Source organism: Athalia rosae, chromosome 7 (assembly GCF_917208135.1).
Source record: "Athalia rosae chromosome 7, iyAthRosa1.1, whole genome shotgun sequence".
Lineage (NCBI taxonomy): Eukaryota > Metazoa > Arthropoda > Insecta > Hymenoptera > Athaliidae > Athalia > Athalia rosae.
In genome coordinates, this window is record NC_064032.1 from 2,448,683 (window position 1) to 2,465,862 (window position 17,180).

Sequence of the window (17,180 nt, forward strand, 5' to 3'; positions counted from 1 at the left end):
GCAACCCCGTCGATCGTTGCATTATTTAAAGAGGAAAAGCGAATTTTTCTTTTTTTCCTTCCATTATCGAGGCGCGAAGTAAAAAATTTAGTTTTTCAATCGTCAACCTTTTTTACGTACACCGTGTGTGATATCGTTCACATATCACGTTATGCATATTATATAAAAATTTAAAACGCGAATCGTGTGCGGCGTGTGCATAGTCGGGTTGGGAACTTTTGTAAAGTACAAAATTCAAAGAACAAAAGGAACGAGCGTAAATGGCTGGAATAAAAGGAAGAGAAAGAGGAAGAAAAAATCCAGGGCCTTCGTATACGGTCGCCAACTTCACACGTGGTGGATGTATAATTGTATACGTGTACTGCGATTACACGCGCTTCGATAGCAACGTTATTAATTAGTCTCAAAAAATTTGTTCCAAAAAAAAAAGAAGGAAATCGTGAATTCTAAAAATCTTCGAACAAACTCTAATCGTGTTGGAGGGGTTTAATTTCGTTTAATTTTACAAAAATTTCGGGGTAAGTTTCCAAACCCCCCCGGAGCGGGCTGAGCTTCGCGTGGTTAGGCGGGGATAAAAAAAAGAAAAAAAACGTGAGAAAAAATGACACGACCGTTATTTGTTAACCCGCAATCGAATAACGACGTGGGGAGTGAGAGAGAAAAGAAAAAGAGAGAAAAAAAAAAAAGTTTTCCTCCCCAGCTACGGCTAGCGTTGCGAATAGCTTAATGTATAAAATGGCGAAACGGACACCCCACGAGCAACGCTTGTGTCGGGGCTAATCGAACCTCCCTCTATATGTACAATAATTACGATACACGTATAGGTAATATAACGAAGCGCGTCGGTGAACGTAACCGTCCGTACAATCGTAACGGAGTTGAAAAGAAGAAACCGAAAAGGAACAAAATCAATCGTCGCGCGTGAAATTTACATTTTTATTTTACGAAGCTGAATTTTTTTCCACGTTTTTTTTTAGCTTTTTTCAATCTATCGATCAATTTTTCTCACAAGATATATAAGTGCAATAACATTATACACGTATACGTATGTACCAATTATATTTTTTATATGTACACAAAATGAATGAAAAGAAGTACCCATTGAATAAATAATGGGATACCGGAATGATTAGTACATAGAAACGAAAAAAAAAAAATCGGGTATTTTAAATAAACATTAATTCAAGTGCAGTTATGAAAAACGAAGAGAAGATGAGATCGGTAAGTCGACAAAAAATAAAAAAAAATACACGAAAAATTGTATATTTCTAAAAATAAAATGAGGACCCAGCAGAGACTGACCTGATCTTTCGTCAAATTCGTATATTCTTACGCACAATTACGCGAATAGGTACAACAGTCGAAGAGCTGAGGGCAAAGGAAGAATTGAAAAAAAGAGAAAATAAAAAGAAAATCGCGAGCTCGAAAAGAAAGGGGGACGTGTGAGTTGGAGGATCGAAGTGTATCGTGCAACGTGAAATAAATACAAGTTGCGCCCAGTGGTCCCCGTTTACTTGAAAAAGCATATAGTAATTTCGGTACACAACGCGCGTCGGACCATGTACAATACATTTACCTATGTACACGATGTACGGTGTGTGTATAATATACGTACAGAGGTGAAGACGGTGTACACGCGGCTATGTTCGAGCTAAACGACGCGTAGAATCGCGGGCTAATACAGCGAACGACTTTTGGTCACGTTACTAGCTGGCGCGGTCATGTTCCGTTATGTACCGTACACAGAAACACACACACACACGCGCACAAACACCTGGAACCATGAGGACGCTTGTGTGCACACGAGTGGGGTACATACATAAATTACACATAAAACGCACTACATAAAATAGAATAACTGGAGGTTATTACGTTATCTGTACACCATGAGCAAAGTCGAATTTCACAACGTCCGCTCGTACGTAGGACGCGATGTACTTTTTCGAGGTGCTTTCAAACTGAATATTTTAAACAACCCCATGAATTAGCGACGACGCTTACGTCGTATTCGAGTTATAGGCATTCTTGAAAACGTTCTACGTACGTTACGTAAAATATTAAACGTATCGGACGCGAAGTTTGGTCATCAACCGGAAACTTTATACGCCCACCGACCAACCCACCCCCTAGACGTGGCACGAAACGATCAGTTTTTTTTTTTCTGGCATCCGAGAATTTTTCGAAAGCGACGAACGAGGAAGAAAAAATCCACGACACTAGTTGTTCGATTCGCATCCGGTCGGAGGAATGGATTGATTTTCATTTTTCGCGACGATTAAAAGCGTCGGGGAAAAAAAGCGAGCGAGCGACGAGAGCGAAAGGGTGAGAGGGTAGGGAGGGAAAAAGAAATTAATGAATTCCGTTGTCAAACAATCATAATTTGTGTCAGCTCCTTGTCACAGGTTTTCAAATCCCCCTTAAGCCCCCGTTCTTCGAAATGGCTGCGTTAAAGTTTGGGACGTGAAGAAGGGAAAGGGGAAAAAACACAGAAAAAAAAATCAAAAATCAAATAAAAAGAATTTTTTAGCCGGATTAAAATTTCTTTTAAGGGTAACATCCCTTGACGAATTACAAGCGTCACTGTAAATATCCCTTTGAGGAAATGGAAAGCTTTCTTTGAAAAAGCTTCGCGGTAACGTGGAATTAGAAAATAAATTCTCGATGACGAGGGTGAGGGTTTGATTAGACGTCCTCCAACGTATGAGGAGTTACGAAGGACATGCGTATAAATATTGGAATATCGGAGATTGAGAATTTTTCTCGAAAATCTACGAGATGATAATATCCCGGCGATCGTCGCGGCGATATAAGCTAATATTTAAGTGACGAGTCGCACGCAGAGCGAGAATAGTCGTGCGGTTAAATGACCAAATCACCAACCTGTTACTGGGTCGCGAGGATCCCCCGTAAGTCCGGCCAGCCAGCCGTTTCGCTGCGAGTTTTAGAATAGGTATATCCGACGGCAACAACTTTGCAACCTTTACTTCGTCCTATTTTTCCTCCTCCCTTTTTTTACTCGTTTATTTGTTTTGTTTTAATTTTTTTTTAAGTTTTCAATTTATCAAACAATCGTTCGCGAATCGTTCGTGTGGACAGTCGGATTTGAGAAATGAAGAAGAATCGAAATCTAACAACCAAAGAACGAAAAAACGAAAATTGAGAAAAAAGACCCAAAAAAAAAAAAATGTTCTTCCCAATTATTTCTTTCCCCCTTTTTTTTCTCGGTTTTTTCGTTCACGAATTTACGGAGGTTACAAATAAAGATGTACGCATATACGTATACATATGTGTGTGCAACTGTACAACGTTATCACATACAACATATGTATTTATACGTGTAGATAAAGTAAGTACGCGTATGTGGTGTAAAAGTAATTTTCGTTTTTTTGATAAGTTTCAGTTGTCGGTTTACCAATTATCGTTGCGATTATAATTATAATTTATTGTTGTTGCGGTTATATCGTTATAAATAGTTTTAATAATTACTTATTATCGTTACTATGTGATTATTATATTAATGTATATTATTATAATTTATATATATACCTCTTGCACGAGGAGATTCTGTCGGGCAGACGGCCCGGCTTGAACTGCCCGGGTCTCCCCATTTGCCACCCCCGTTTCCCTCACCCCTTGCCTAAAACCTGACAGGGCTCAGGGCGCAAGCTCAAACTCAACGGGAGCTCAACCTACACCAAAATTTTCAAGCTTTCATACGCGCTTTTATTCTCCCTTTTTTTTTCTTCTTTTCTTACTCCTTTTTTCTTCCATATACGGAAAGTTTACATGACCACAGCGGACGTAGGAAAGGACCGAACGGAGATCACGTAGGACTCGCCACGTCGGAATTGACTCTTTTGGAATCCTCGTTTGGAAACTAATTCGAAGCAGAGCCGAAAACCTGCAGAGAAGTCGGATTTTTTTGTCGCGAAAATGTGCAGGTTACAAGTTTTTGAAATCAAGGAAATTAACTGCACACTCCGGGATGGGATGAGGGAAATAATTTTCCCTCGTCCGCAATCCCGTTGGAATAGAGAATGAATTTTTTCACGTATCGCAGATACGGTTGCATTATAATTGATTGATCGAACGATTCTAGATTTTATCCTTACCCGAACCGTTCGCCTCCGAGACTCCCAGATTCCAGAAAAAAAGCAACAAAAAAATAAGTTTCGAGGCTGTAGCGCGAGAGCTAAAATTCGGAAATTGATGCCCTGACGTCAGCAGGGTTGTAGGTGGTAGCTGAGTGATCTCCCAGGGGGGGGAAAAATTGGCGGAGCGAAAGAGGGAATTCTGGAAGAATTTTTTTTCCACTCCTCACCGCCGCTGCCGCTGATTCCACGACGTTCGCGTACCTGCAACATTGCAAATATCCTTCGAACGAATTAATAAATTTTCAATTTTCGAACGCCCTTCCATCCTCAAGAACACACCGATCTCGAACACGGGTGTTTCTTTTTTTCTCTCTCTCCGAGAAATCAACGCGAATTTCGAAATCTCGCTGCCCGATTCCTTTCGTCCTGCGTGATGCAAAGTCTGCGTCAGGATCGACGGGGGGGGGGTTGAGAGTTTTACGGGGGCGGGGGTAGGGGGTGGCAAAATTGATATGCGTGGGTGAACCTCCTCCGGTAAACACACCGCAAAGCTACGCGGGATGATGGAAACAGCATTTCAGGGATCGGCCTGGTTCTAAGAATAGGAGAGAGCGGGAGAAAGAGAAAAGCACGGGGGTCGCTAAACGGACAGCCCCAAGTGAGGCGCGACCGGCTACGACTAAGAGAATGATCCCATCACCCACGACATACGTATACATATACACAAACGGAGCTCTTCCACACGTACATCCAGTCGCACCCCTAGCTCCCATGTGCCGCCTACCCTCTGGCTAACTAGTTACATTATTACGTGCTCTTCGCATTCACGACGTCGTCGGTGCGTGCGATTTTTACTCGGTCTTTCGTTGAACGGAGAAGAAAAAAGAAATTTAATTCGAAAACGGAAAATTCGAAACCCTTTAATTCATTCCCTCGGAGATTTCGACCTCGCGAAATTTACCGGATAAGATTTCTTCACCTAGATTCTTTCGGATTTCGATCAATTAAAATCGCGACGAGTCGGTTATCGTATTCTACTTTTTTTTATTCCTCTCTTCATTTGCCACGAAAAAAATTCACCGCGATCGAATAACGGGCAAGAATTGAAGATATAAAACCAGACCCGTATAAGATGTGCTATTTTTACAAAGACGAGAACAAGAGGAGAAGAAGAGATGGAGAGAGAGAGAAAAAAAAAAAACGAAGAGAAAGTGATCTTCTGTTAGATTTTCGCCACGTTTTCTCGAACGATATATATTTTATTTATAAGGAGAGCTTTCTCCTGCAGCAGGTCTCAGCCAATATCTATGATAATGCCTGATTTTGCGATACCTATATACTTATACGCTATATACATACGGTTATACATACAGCCTCGAAGATGTATAAAATGTTCTGGGTATATAAAGGGCGAAATGTTAACACAAGTTGCCCTCAAGCGTCGTGAATTTTGTTAAGGGGGTAAAAACAACAACTTTCAAATCCGAATAAGGTTGAGCACGGGGAGGAAGAAACGGCCTTCGGAGGATCAACTCAAAGTATCGCATGGTATGTTAACATCTTGTTCTTATTTTTTTGCTCCTCCTTTTTCTCGTGATTGCGATTTTCGTGTACTTACATGTATCGCGTGATGTAATTTAAAATCGGTCTCCGTTTTCTTTGTCTTTTCACGGCGGATATGACTTTTTCATTTATCTCATCTTTTCGGGTTCGATCAATAAAATACGTCAGCAGACGTTTAGGATAGTCGAAAAACCGAATTAACGTTTGACTGATTTTTAGGAAAATGGGTGCGCTTTATACGCTCGAATGATTTTGACTTGAGGACCCTAGAAACTCGCGAAACATAACCAGCGCAATCTAATCTAATCGGAGCACCTCGATCCTTTCAGGAAAGTGAAGTACAACGATGAGGACGTCGCACGTCGCGTAGCGCGACAAAACGTCTTCACTTTATTGGTAAAGAATACAGAGTCGAGTGTTCGGTCGAAAGATCGCTAGGGATGAAATTTGACGGTTTACTCGACACCCGTAACGAAAAGGAACCGATAAAAACGATTCTGATTTTTCACCGGCCTCCCCCCCCCCAAAGTCGACAAGGTTTGTGCGACGAATATTAAAGTAACAGGATTTTCGAGAGTCGACCGAAATTATTCGTTCGAACGCGTGAAAAACGATTTAAGGACACCGTAATCGCATTAACGGAAAGAAAGGAAAACTCGCGAACCGACGACAGTCTCTGTTTTTGCGGACCGGGTAAATTTCGGGCAAAAAGAGCGACGCGATATTCCGGACAAGAAAATTTATGTCCGATGATTTTCGTCGCGCGGACACAATGTCGAGCTGATGAGGGGACCGAAGGATTCGGGGCACGTAGCGTCCTGCGGAAAAAGCGGGAAGAAAAATCGAAAATAATGAGGAGGATAGGAAAAAAATAGAAAATTCATACAGGCGGACGAGCGACGTCTTTATACGATATAATTTTAAGGCTACCCCGTATGAATTACGAATCGGTTAAAAAGATGTGTGAAATAAATATTTACGTACACCTTGTAACGCCTCGAGGAATTCATATCTGGCTCATGCATAATTATAAACCGTATAATACTTTTAAAAAAAAAATGGAATTGGAATTTCGCCCACAGCCCGAGGGGAAAAGCCTGCCCGGCAATCTATTTATTCCGCGAACCTGCAGGCGCAGCTGTTAGTGGTGAGCTTAAGATGTTCATTAGAAACACCAACGTGATCATATCGCCAAGGGTATAGGTGAGATACTTTATATATATATATATATACACGTGCATTTCATACACAGGTATACACGTGTGTGTACAGAAAACCCCAAGCGCCCACGCGATTTCAAATATGCATAAGACGTCGCTGATAATTAACAAGGAATAGAGCGACGTGTTAGATCGTATTAAGAATGACCGAATATTATTAAATCGCGTTAATTGAAAAACCAGGAAAGAGAAAAAAAAATCATTTCGTAAAATTGCAAAATCTCCTCGAACTGGATGGAAAACAGGATTTTTTCGAGTCCCAAAAAAACGAGAAAAAGCTCATTCACTCGTGATTTTTTTTTTTTTTCTCGTTTTTTTGCAAACCGCGGACGTGTCGGAACGAGGCCTCTTCGAGTGGATAATTGAGAGGTATTAGCTGAGCGATGCGATAGTTTCTGCAGCCACGGTTGTATAATATGGGGGATAGGTAGCTGGATGTGTACACGGATAATTGAAGAGATACTCCTCGAGCCTGCTTATGCGGACCATAGTGCATAACTGAAGTACCCGCTTTTCCTCCTAATAGAATTCTACGATGCTGCACATGTTTCAAAAGTGTACTTACACGGGACAGCGAGAGAGGAAGGAGAGGAAGAGGAGAAGAGATTATTTGAAATCGATGCAGCGTCCATCAACTATCAAGGGAACCTCGTGTTCCCGGTATTTCCAGAGCACGTTATATTATACATGAAAAGCTCTTTGTTTCTGTCCATGTGGCTACTCTAGTTGCGTCTCAATTTTTTTGGATTTTCTATCGTTGACACATAGATGATTTTACTTTGACGATGAGACCTGTTAATTGAAAATTATTATCAGTTTACTCGTGTAATAATGAGAGAAACTCTGAAGGGATAATGAAACTGAAACAATTCTCAACAGAAATGTACCCTCGTACATTTGATTTCAGGAATCGGTTCATTTTATTAATTCTTGACGACTCCAAAGTATCAGAGAACTCGACTGTAGGAAAGTTAGGAAGTATCGGTCATCGTTATTAAATACCATGACCTAAAGCTCAGGTAAAATGAAAAGAAAAAAAATATAAGTTAATGAACAGGCTTGGGGTGTGAAGCGAAAAATTATCTGAGAATTAGAACGCCTCGTTTATGAAAATTCACGGTCAAATGAATTGAGCAGATTATCAATCGCTTGAAGAATTTTATACAATGAAGATCTCGATTTTTATTCAACTGATGAGTTGATGAAATTAATCTTGCTAGATCAAAAGTTCATCGAATATGCGAGTCCGGTTGTTTTCATTGTATAACAGCAAATAAATAGAGTGAGAATTAACGTTTAGGAGAAAAGTTTCGCTGATATTACTATCCGCAAGCTTATGGCAAAAACTGTGAAAAATGGACGAGCAGAGGTAAGTTTTTAGAGCAAGATAAAGCGAAAAAACTCCATTTGCAGCTGGTTAGTGCTTGTGTAACATGTAGTAGATGCTTTTTCAAATGAGAATTCAGAATAATATGAAATGGTCATTTTGAATTCTGCGGTATGGTTTACATCGAATAGTATCCACGATTTACATTTGAAATTTCGTTCACAGCTCAACAATTACCAACAATCGCTACCCCAGATGGCGCCAAAGTACGGGAGCAAAAAATAATCTTCTGGTTTTCATCCTCGCCGGGCTCTTTAATCGTATCTTATATCGTAGCCATAATGGCAGCACTGAACTGCACGTTTTAGGATAGTACAGTAAACCCAATATTACCTGGAAAGCTGAGGTGAATTTTTAGCAATAATTAATTTTCTGGATTTCGTATAAAGTTTAGAACTCTTGCCAGCTTCCAGCCAATATAATCACGATAAATGTCATGATTCTCATCGACTGCATTCAAGAGTAGCTATTCTCTAACCCTCAACCTCAGCTTGATAATTTTTCGCTGATAAAAACTGCTCAATGTCACCTGTAAGGGAATCGAAAATTAGTTATATATTTTACTTTCATGTGATTTCATTTATGACAAAGATTGTTCATGTTTTTCCTCTTTTGCTGCCTTATTACTGGTGTCCACGATTTGAGATAACTACTTGTTCAGGCTGAACTGTCTAATCACTGAATGTTTTCTTTTCATTTTAGAGTCTGATCAAACTATGGCTGATGAACGTATGCCGGGTATAGAAGACAAATCGTCAAGAAAATTAACTGCTGTTGAAAAGGAACTAATACGAAATATTGAGAAGCTAAATATTGAAAGAGTAGCAAAACTCAATAAGGTTCGTAGAAACAACAAGATTACTGGACTTATCCTCGGGGCTGGAGTGCTAGGAATCTATGGATATACTATGCATGCTATAAGGCAAGAGACTTTCCTCGATGATTTTGACGAGCCTCAAAAAACAACACAATAAAATATAGAGAAACACCGTATGATTTGCCCCTACGTGCAAAGGATTAGCTTTCTTCATTATTTTCATTAATAGATAGACAGGCAATTGATTGATTGATAAGTAAACTTTACCATTATGGCTGCGTTGAGACTCCCCCCATTACCCACCGTCAGAGACTTGGTTAAACTATATCGTATCCAAGCGCAAAAGCATCTAGCCCAAAACTTCTTGATGGATGAAAACCTTACAAATAAAATTATCAAGAAAGCGGGAAAGTTAACGGATAGTTACGTGCTAGAAGTAGGGCCAGGACCTGGTGGATTGACTCGGTCGATCATGAGAAAACAACCTAGAAAGGTAATCGTGGTTGAGAAAGACCGCAGATTTCTACCAACGTTACAACTGCTCTCCGAAGCATTTACAAATGCTGGCGGAGAGATGGACATAATCATCGATGATATTACGAAAATAAATCTGGACTTGTTTCCTGAAGAAGAAAAAAAAGAGTGGGAGGACGAAGTACCTCGTATACATTTAATTGGAAATTTACCATTCAATGTTTCTACACATCTAATTATCGAATGGCTGAAAGCGATATCTGAGAGGAGCGGCCCCTGGGCTTTGGGAAGAGCAAAAATGACACTTACTTTTCAAAAAGAAGTAGCCGAAAGACTCGTCGCCAGTTCATTTGCTCCAAATCGATGTAGACTATCCGTCATGGCCCAGGCTTGGACTAAACCTCAACTGAAATTTATTATTCCTGGTGCGCAAGCTTTCAGCTATTCTGAAACACTCGCTACGATATTAAGTACATTACATTGTGTACGACGATAAATTTCGTTTACAGGTAAAGCCTTTGTACCTAAGCCTGACGTTGACGTAGGTGTTGTAACATTTACGCCATTAATCCACCCCCAGACAAGGCATGAGTTCCATCTGTTCGAAAAGATCACCAGGCAAATCTTCAGCTTCCGTCAAAAATATATAATAAGATGTCTAGAGTGAGTAGCACACGGAAGATTATTATATCGTACGATATATATCTTCCAGCCTTGACAAATTTTTTTTTCAGAACTTTATTTCCTGAAGAATATAAAGATAAGCTCAGCATAATGATGTCCAAATTAGCGGACATAGATCCGACTACGAGACCCTTTCAGTTAACCGTTCAAGAAATAAACCGCCTTTGTACAGCCTATAAATATCTCTGTGAAAAACATCCCAATATTGAAGATTACAATTATAGAGCTAGCAAAAGAGTTTTACCGCCACGATACACGCATGACATACAAGTACAGGAACTTAGCGCCAGCGTGCAGTAAGGGTAAGTTTATGTGATGGTCTTCAGATATGTGATTGTTGGATTAATTTAGTGAATGCCCTCAATGCTCCAGATGACCCACTTTTTCTGTAGAATATTATCTGTAAAAACTGTAAATGGAGAAAAATTTGTACTCCCGATAAATGGAATTATTTTAGTCAATGAGAAATAAAGTAATTGTTTATCAATATACGTATTGAGTTCGTGTGTTTTGTGTCTGTCCATACTTTCCCATCACGTAAGGATAAGGTATAGTTGCGATCGATGTTAGTCTCGGAATCCTTCCGAGGCGAAGAATCATCTAGAATTTATATTCTATTAAATCACGATAATGGAATATATTTATCAAATTTCTACAGGATTATTCAGAATATATATATATAGACATACGTATGTATATGTATATATACACAAAAACTTATCGATTAAATAATGAAGTATAGTACAGTTACACGTTATATAATTCTACAGTACCTACAAGCGAATTTTTTTAGCATTACTAAAGTTAATCATAAATACATGAAAGAGTATTACTATAATTGTAAAAATAATTTGAATAATCATCGTATTCGATCGAACATTCAAAGGGTTACCCTGCTCCGAGGCGTTTGGATACTCGATAATTACGTACAAAAGAGTACACCGAATATCGTACCTCATAACCGTGGCTACTTCTACTGTGCTCACCTGTATCATTATTTGTTTATTAATTTTTTTTTTAATTTTCATTCTGTTCAGCGGAAAAGAAACTACTATTTAAAAAAAACCCAACACACCGGTAAATATCACAGCTACTCGTCATTTTCAGGAATACGTATAATAAGATATTAAATAATTTTCTCTCTTTTTTTTTTCACGTAACACACTTTGTGGATATTTATAAATACAATTATATAGGCAATATATTATATGATATTAGGAATCGATTATTCTTATTTGCTACTGTATTTTATCATTATCAATATTATTATTTTTGTTCATACAGCGACGTTTGAAATTTTCTCAATAATAACGGATAACGTTGATAATAATACTCGGAAAATACGAAAATGTTCATTCTTCACGATTTTTGAGAATCTCATGATCGCTGGTATATGTTCAGTTAATATATTCAGTGCTGTGCAATATATAGAAAAAGAAAACAATTAAAAGGAAAAAAAAAAAAAAAGATCTGAGATTTCGTTCATCAAATACGGTATCACGATGCAGATAAAAGAAATCAAAACTTCATTTATCCGATTTACAAGATGAGCTGATTACTTTTAACTAGATGAAGAAAATAAATTTTCACATTTCGTCTTATAAATTCTCCGATAAGATGACGTGAAAATTATCCTCGTATAAATATAGTTTATACATATGTATGTAAATCCAAACGCATTATCTTCCAAAGCTTACCATCATACTGCACAGGACCGATTTTATCCCACGTTTGGTCCTCGCAAGGATCAGAAGAGAATACGTCGCGATATTTGGCTACAGGGATATATCGGAAAAAAAAACCAAAAAAAAAAAAAACAAACTTGAAATGGAAGATAATTTTTTTACCCCTCAATTTCGCGCTACACCGCAAATCATGATATTCGCAAGTGCGCCACGACGTCGACGCCATGCCCCCAAGGATTGTGCGTGGGCCTGAAGAGTCCTGCACCAACGTTTGGTCCTCACGCCGTCCTCAGCCTGCAAGTTCCGATTCGTTGTCAAAAATTAATGAAGAATTGAATGGATAAGAGCTGTAATAAATGACGTCGTGAATTCTTACCTTGAATATGAACGTTTCCTTCGAGGACAATTCTTGTATTTCAAAATAGTCTTCGAGGTCGGCTTCGCAGCAAACAATGCACTTGTCCAGGTAAAGGGGTTCCTAGTTAAGGAGACAAAATTCGAGTTCGGCTAATCTCTAGCCATAAAATTTTGCAAATTTTTCATAAACCAGCATCGCTTACTTACCCTCAGCAGAGAGTATCGTCCGATTTTTTCCTTGACGAGAAGAAGGGTAGCCTCCTTGATGCCGATTTGTCTTGGAAAAAGCGAATCGTCCGTGATATCCAGGGGTTGAGTATTCGGCTGAAAAATAAATAAATAAATAAACAGAAGGCAATAAAATTCCGCTGATGGAGCGTGACGGAAATTATTCTCCGGTCATGAACAAATTCGAGGGACTTACTTTTCCGTTTGTAACCAGCATCGCCGTTACCGGTACCAGTTTAACGGTTTTTCCACGTCTCCAATTGTTGTCCGTCGGTAGAGCAACCAGAAGACGACCCTCCAGCGCGAATCTTACCTCTTCGTGGGCCCATTCCAATACCTCGACAGCCATCTGCAACATCCGGAAGGACGCGGCGATATTGAGAATCTCAATAAACAATCTGGGATTTCGATTTTTTCTTACCTTTCTCAGCTTGATGTTGACCATGTCCTGTTCGCCCATGGACCGTCTGCCGTTTTGAATGATCGATATCCTTCGCCAGAGTTTCGTCGACGTTACATCTTTGGCTTCCTGTTACCCCATTTTTATTTATAAATAAAATTGAAAATTTCGAGCGAATTTCTCTAGCGAAAAAATTGAAACGTTATTAAATTTTATGAGAATGACTCACAGCGTTCATGTGTTCCAAGTGCAGTTCGATGTTGGTCTGTGCCTGTTTCAATTTATTTCTGGCCAACTGTACATCGGGACGAGCGAAGGGGGTAGCTTTGTAAAGCCTGGCTAGAAGTAGGGGGTATTTGGTGACCCGTTGGACGGGTACCATGAGAAAAGAATTGAGATTCATCCGTCGAAGTACCGCGTTCTCCATTTGCGATACCTTCAGGAATATCCTGAGCAATTCTTTCTCTTTCTCGAGATTTTGCAACAGCAGACTCGCTCCGCCTTGACGAGTACAGTAGCTTTCGAAGGCGTGAAGCATACCCTCGGACTCCAGAAATATTTTACCGACGTCCGTTGTGACCAGGTCGTCGTCGCCGGACACCTGTTGAATTTTACCGATAATCAACAATTGGATCGAAACCTACGATTCGAAAATCGTTAGCGCACGACCGGATTACCTGAGCGTAATCAACCGCGTCCCTAAGTTTATCGGCGAGTATGATATTGTGCTCCAAAAGTTCCTCGACGTTCAGGAATATCGCCGACAACTGATCCTGCGTCAACAGTCCTGCCCTCAACATCGGTCTGTGAAATTCCTCCAATATTATCTGCAAATCACGACCGTATTTTTGCTCCGTCTCGACGATTTCCATTATTATTTCTTTTCGCTCCGATCGTTTTTTCGCACACTTCCTGCAGACGAAAGGGGCGTACACTACACCGCTGCAAATAACAATAGGAAGGTGATTGCGAGCAAGGAACGTAACGCGATTGCGTAACGAGTCTGTGCAGAAGTTGAAAAAAGAGGAAAGGAAAGGAAAGGAAAGAAGAAAAAAAAATGGAAAAAGTGAAAATAGTGCGTCTTACCGTGCATTCTTATCGGTACATCATTTGCGGCTTATAACGAAAACGTGAAAACAATGAGAACCTTGATTCGGAGTGTGAAATCGATGGAAATATATCGGGATAGTCAAAAAATGGAGCAACATCGTTCATCTGGATTGGGAAATCATCGATCGGGATAATCGCGTGTAACGAATGAAACGACGAATGAAATGAAACGGATAAGGCCTCGGCTCCGTTTACCTGATCGTGACTAGAGGGTCCAATCGCTGTTCGCAGTCCTGGCAGAGCTTCGCGTCTCCGGAAACCACTTGAGGGATCCCACCGAGGAGACTTCCCGGTCCAGATGATCCTCCGTTGTTTCCTCCTCCCCCGTTTCCTCCGCCTCTCCATCTTCTCACCGCGCCGCGGCTGCTACTCGCTTGACTGCTTTCCGAACCGACTCCGCTATCGGTTCGCTCTATGTCCACAGTTCTCATCTGAGCGATGAAAAATATCGCAAGAAATTTATAAGCGAAAATTAAAAAATTCAAACATCCTGTAAAACGACGAAAAAAAAACAAAAAAAATGGTATTTTCACCTTCAAAGTTTCGGGAGAACTGGAGGTGGCGAGCGCTAAATTGCTCTCTTCGCTGCTGTCGGATACGTTCGAGATCTGCGAACTTTTCGAGCTCAGATCGTCCAAGCTTGTTTCCTTCTGTTCGTAAAGGGCGTCGAGTTCGCCATCGGCGTCCTCTTCCTCTTCGGCGAGTCCGCTGCGTTCCTTGGAGTCCATCAAGTAATTGAGCAGTTCGAATTTGGAGGTGTAATTCTCCTCGGACGTCGTCTTCTTGCGATTCGCGTCGTCGGCGTTGGAGGATTTCTTGAGAAAATCATCGGGGAAATAGGATCGCATGAATTGTCGCGAGTTAAATTTCTTGTAATAACTTTCTTTGTACTCTTCGCCGAAGTAAATGTGCTCTTTGCCGGTGTAATTTTCGGAGGGTGGCGGGCTAAGAGGAAGTGGCGGTGGCTCGTCGGGAATCTCTTCGTAAATCGGTTCCTTTATAACTTCGTACGGATTTTCTTCCATGTACATATTGGCCGAGACGAAATCGACCTCGGAATTCAAACTGGACGTTCTCGAGTACGAGTTTTCGGAATCCTGATGCAATATCACCGATCCCTCGTTGCCCTCGTAGTCCCCGGATTTCAGCAGAGTCTGTTTCAAAATTTTCAAAATCGCTTCGCCGCTCGTCTCGTCGAGAATCTCGCCATTCTTTCTTGCCTTCTTCAGCGAGTCCTCCAGGAGCTTGGACACCACGGCCTCCTTCGAGAGCCGCGACTTCCTCGCCTTCGTTTCCAGACCCGAAGTCCCGTCTTCGGGCTTGACGATTTTATCCCCCCGTTTGTCGCCCCCTTTCGAAGGTCGTTCCAAGGAGTCGTCGGACCCCTCGGACCAAGCCCTGGACATCCTGTCGTCCTTCGAAGGCTCGACGATGATGTTCGAGCTGTAATTGTCGAGGATAACTAGGGTCCTGTTCTCCGGAGAACTTTGGATCTTCGGAGACGCCTCGGAATTGACGGAAATAACCGTTGGATTGCAGACGCTGTCCTCGCCGCCTACGCTTATCGTCACTTTGTTGTCGGAACTAGTTTCGGCGTTCAGATTTTGATCGGCGTTAATCATTATCGATGTTCTTCGACCGGTTCCGCTTGTACAGTTCAAATTTTCGACGATTCCGCCGCTCCCCGTTGCCCCGGACGATCCGATTTTCAGTCTGTGGACCAACGGCGACTGTATCGGACTAACGGTTATCTTGAACACATTTTCGGACTTGCTAGAAGCTATACCGACAATCGGCGATTCGACGGATCGGTAAGAAGCTTTGATTTTGGCGGCTGTTCGTCCCTCGGGAGGATCGAACTCTACAGTTCCAGGATCGCTGATGCGATTTTGCGGATGACCCTTGTGCTTCACCGTAGGAGGAGGAGGAGACCAGCTGGTCGGTCTCATTCTCTGAAAATGTTCCAAATTTCGGCTGTCGTTTCTCAACGGAGGCGGTTCGGCCTCCTTCTCCCCGAATCCGGCTACGTTCTCGGGGACCACGTCCCGTTCGTCCTCCCCTAAAAATTCCGCTGACGGCGGTTCGGATCCTCGAACCACTTCCGGTTTCGAAACTTTGAAAAAGAATTCTTGGGGGTCCGCGGGAGAATCGGGCGAAATCGCTGCCCCGTTTTTCAAATTTCTCTGACGTTTTCTGACGCTCAATCTCATCGTGTCCGTGAAAGGAACTTCTTCGACCATTCCCGGTTTAGCTACGATTCTTTCGCTGAAACTCCTGTGGAGTGTCGGTCTCCTCAGCGCGTCTGTAATAATCGAACGTAAAGATTATCCGAAAATAATCGGCGGAAGAAAAAGAAAAGAAAAGTAGATAAAATAAAATAAAATAAAAAAAAAATAAACTGAGCACGACGATCGTATCGTCGAAGTGATCGAGTCCTCTGGACGCAACAGCCTGCATCAGAGTGCATTAACACCGGAAATACGCGGTAGTAGGAAGTCGTCGGCGTCTACTCTCAAGTGCAGCTGTATGCATGCAACGCGTACGTATACGCTTGCGGCGGATGCCTACGCGGACGGTCTAGTTATAATTCGAGCGCGTGGGAGCGAGTGAGACCGATAAACTAAAAAAAAAAGTAGATGTGAATAAATGTGTTTGTTCTGTTGCGGCGCACAGAGACTCTTCGGGGGAGAAGTTGGACCCCGGCGTTGGTCACTCTCCGGTAGTCGATTAGCATACACACCGCGTTCTCTGTGATATTCGAGCCACGGCTAAGCCGCCGCTGGAGAGAAGCGGCTCTATGACTCACGAATAAACACATCTCTCTCTCCCGTGACCCTTTCCTCTCGCTCGAGATCGCCCCATCGCCCGCGGGGTCTTTGTCCCATCGTCGTACACGCGACGATCCTACGGAGTTCCATCCGAGGCGGACCTCCTGTGGTCTTTTTTTTTTTTCCCCTCCATATTTTTGCCGCCTTTCGTAATTGTGCGTAAATTTTTTTTCTGTACAACGAGTACAACGACTTGGACGCGGTGCGAAAATTTTGCCGCGAAAATCGATTCGTTGGATCGTTTGCGGAACGGAAGCTCGGTTGGAGAAAAAACGAAGTAAAAAAAAAAAAACGACGTTGTAAAAAAAAATTTGCAAATCTTCTTTTTTATTT

General features: G+C 41.5%; 4 protein-coding genes across 8 annotated transcripts in view; 2 read left to right on the forward strand and 2 right to left on the reverse strand.

The window, feature by feature from the left end:
• LOC105689194 (regulating synaptic membrane exocytosis protein 1) overlaps nucleotides 1–3,571 on the reverse strand; it is a 58,849-nt gene extending 55,278 nt beyond the window's left edge. For all 4 annotated transcript variants that reach the window (XR_007279256.1, XM_025747321.2, XM_025747319.2 and 1 more), the window contains exon 1: nucleotides 2,881–3,571. The gene's annotated coding sequence lies outside the window, so the exon portion shown is untranslated. The remainder of the gene's footprint in view (nucleotides 1–2,880) is intronic.
• A 4,902-nt stretch (nucleotides 3,572–8,473) lies between these two features.
• Nucleotides 8,474–9,343, forward strand: LOC105689207 (cytochrome c oxidase assembly factor 3, mitochondrial). 2 transcript variants are annotated; one of them, XM_012406058.3, is made up of 2 exons: nucleotides 8,474–8,610; nucleotides 8,967–9,343. In XM_012406058.3, the coding sequence occupies exon 2, from the start codon at nucleotides 8,981–8,983 to the stop codon at nucleotides 9,236–9,238; it is 258 nt and encodes an 85-aa protein (XP_012261481.2). In that variant the 5' UTR covers nucleotides 8,474–8,610; nucleotides 8,967–8,980; the 3' UTR covers nucleotides 9,239–9,343. The 2 variants fall into 2 exon arrangements, with proteins under 2 accessions (XP_012261481.2, XP_048515148.1); XM_048659191.1 differs by lacking the exon at nucleotides 8,474–8,610 and adding an exon at nucleotides 8,644–8,795.
• A 9-nt stretch (nucleotides 9,344–9,352) lies between these two features.
• On the forward strand, nucleotides 9,353–10,730 carry LOC105689206 (dimethyladenosine transferase 1, mitochondrial). The gene is made up of 3 exons (XM_012406056.3): nucleotides 9,353–9,980; nucleotides 10,065–10,218; nucleotides 10,290–10,730. The coding sequence occupies exons 1-3, from the start codon at nucleotides 9,353–9,355 to the stop codon at nucleotides 10,537–10,539; spliced, it is 1,032 nt and encodes a 343-aa protein (XP_012261479.2). The 3' UTR covers nucleotides 10,540–10,730.
• Nucleotides 10,731–10,861: 131 nt separating this feature from the next.
• Nucleotides 10,862–17,180, reverse strand: part of LOC105689193 — a 28,783-nt gene continuing 22,464 nt past the window's right edge. The window contains exons 4-12 of the mRNA XM_012406042.3: nucleotides 14,553–16,321; nucleotides 14,215–14,450; nucleotides 13,587–13,851; nucleotides 13,139–13,510; nucleotides 12,931–13,038; nucleotides 12,706–12,858; nucleotides 12,489–12,605; nucleotides 12,301–12,402; nucleotides 10,862–12,218 (exon numbers count right to left, since the gene is read on the reverse strand). Of these exons, the coding sequence (XP_012261465.2) occupies nucleotides 12,090–12,218; nucleotides 12,301–12,402; nucleotides 12,489–12,605; nucleotides 12,706–12,858; nucleotides 12,931–13,038; nucleotides 13,139–13,510; nucleotides 13,587–13,851; nucleotides 14,215–14,450; nucleotides 14,553–16,321 (3,251 nt within the window). The 3' untranslated portion in view covers nucleotides 10,862–12,089. The remainder of the gene's footprint in view (nucleotides 12,219–12,300; nucleotides 12,403–12,488; nucleotides 12,606–12,705; nucleotides 12,859–12,930; nucleotides 13,039–13,138; nucleotides 13,511–13,586; nucleotides 13,852–14,214; nucleotides 14,451–14,552; nucleotides 16,322–17,180) is intronic.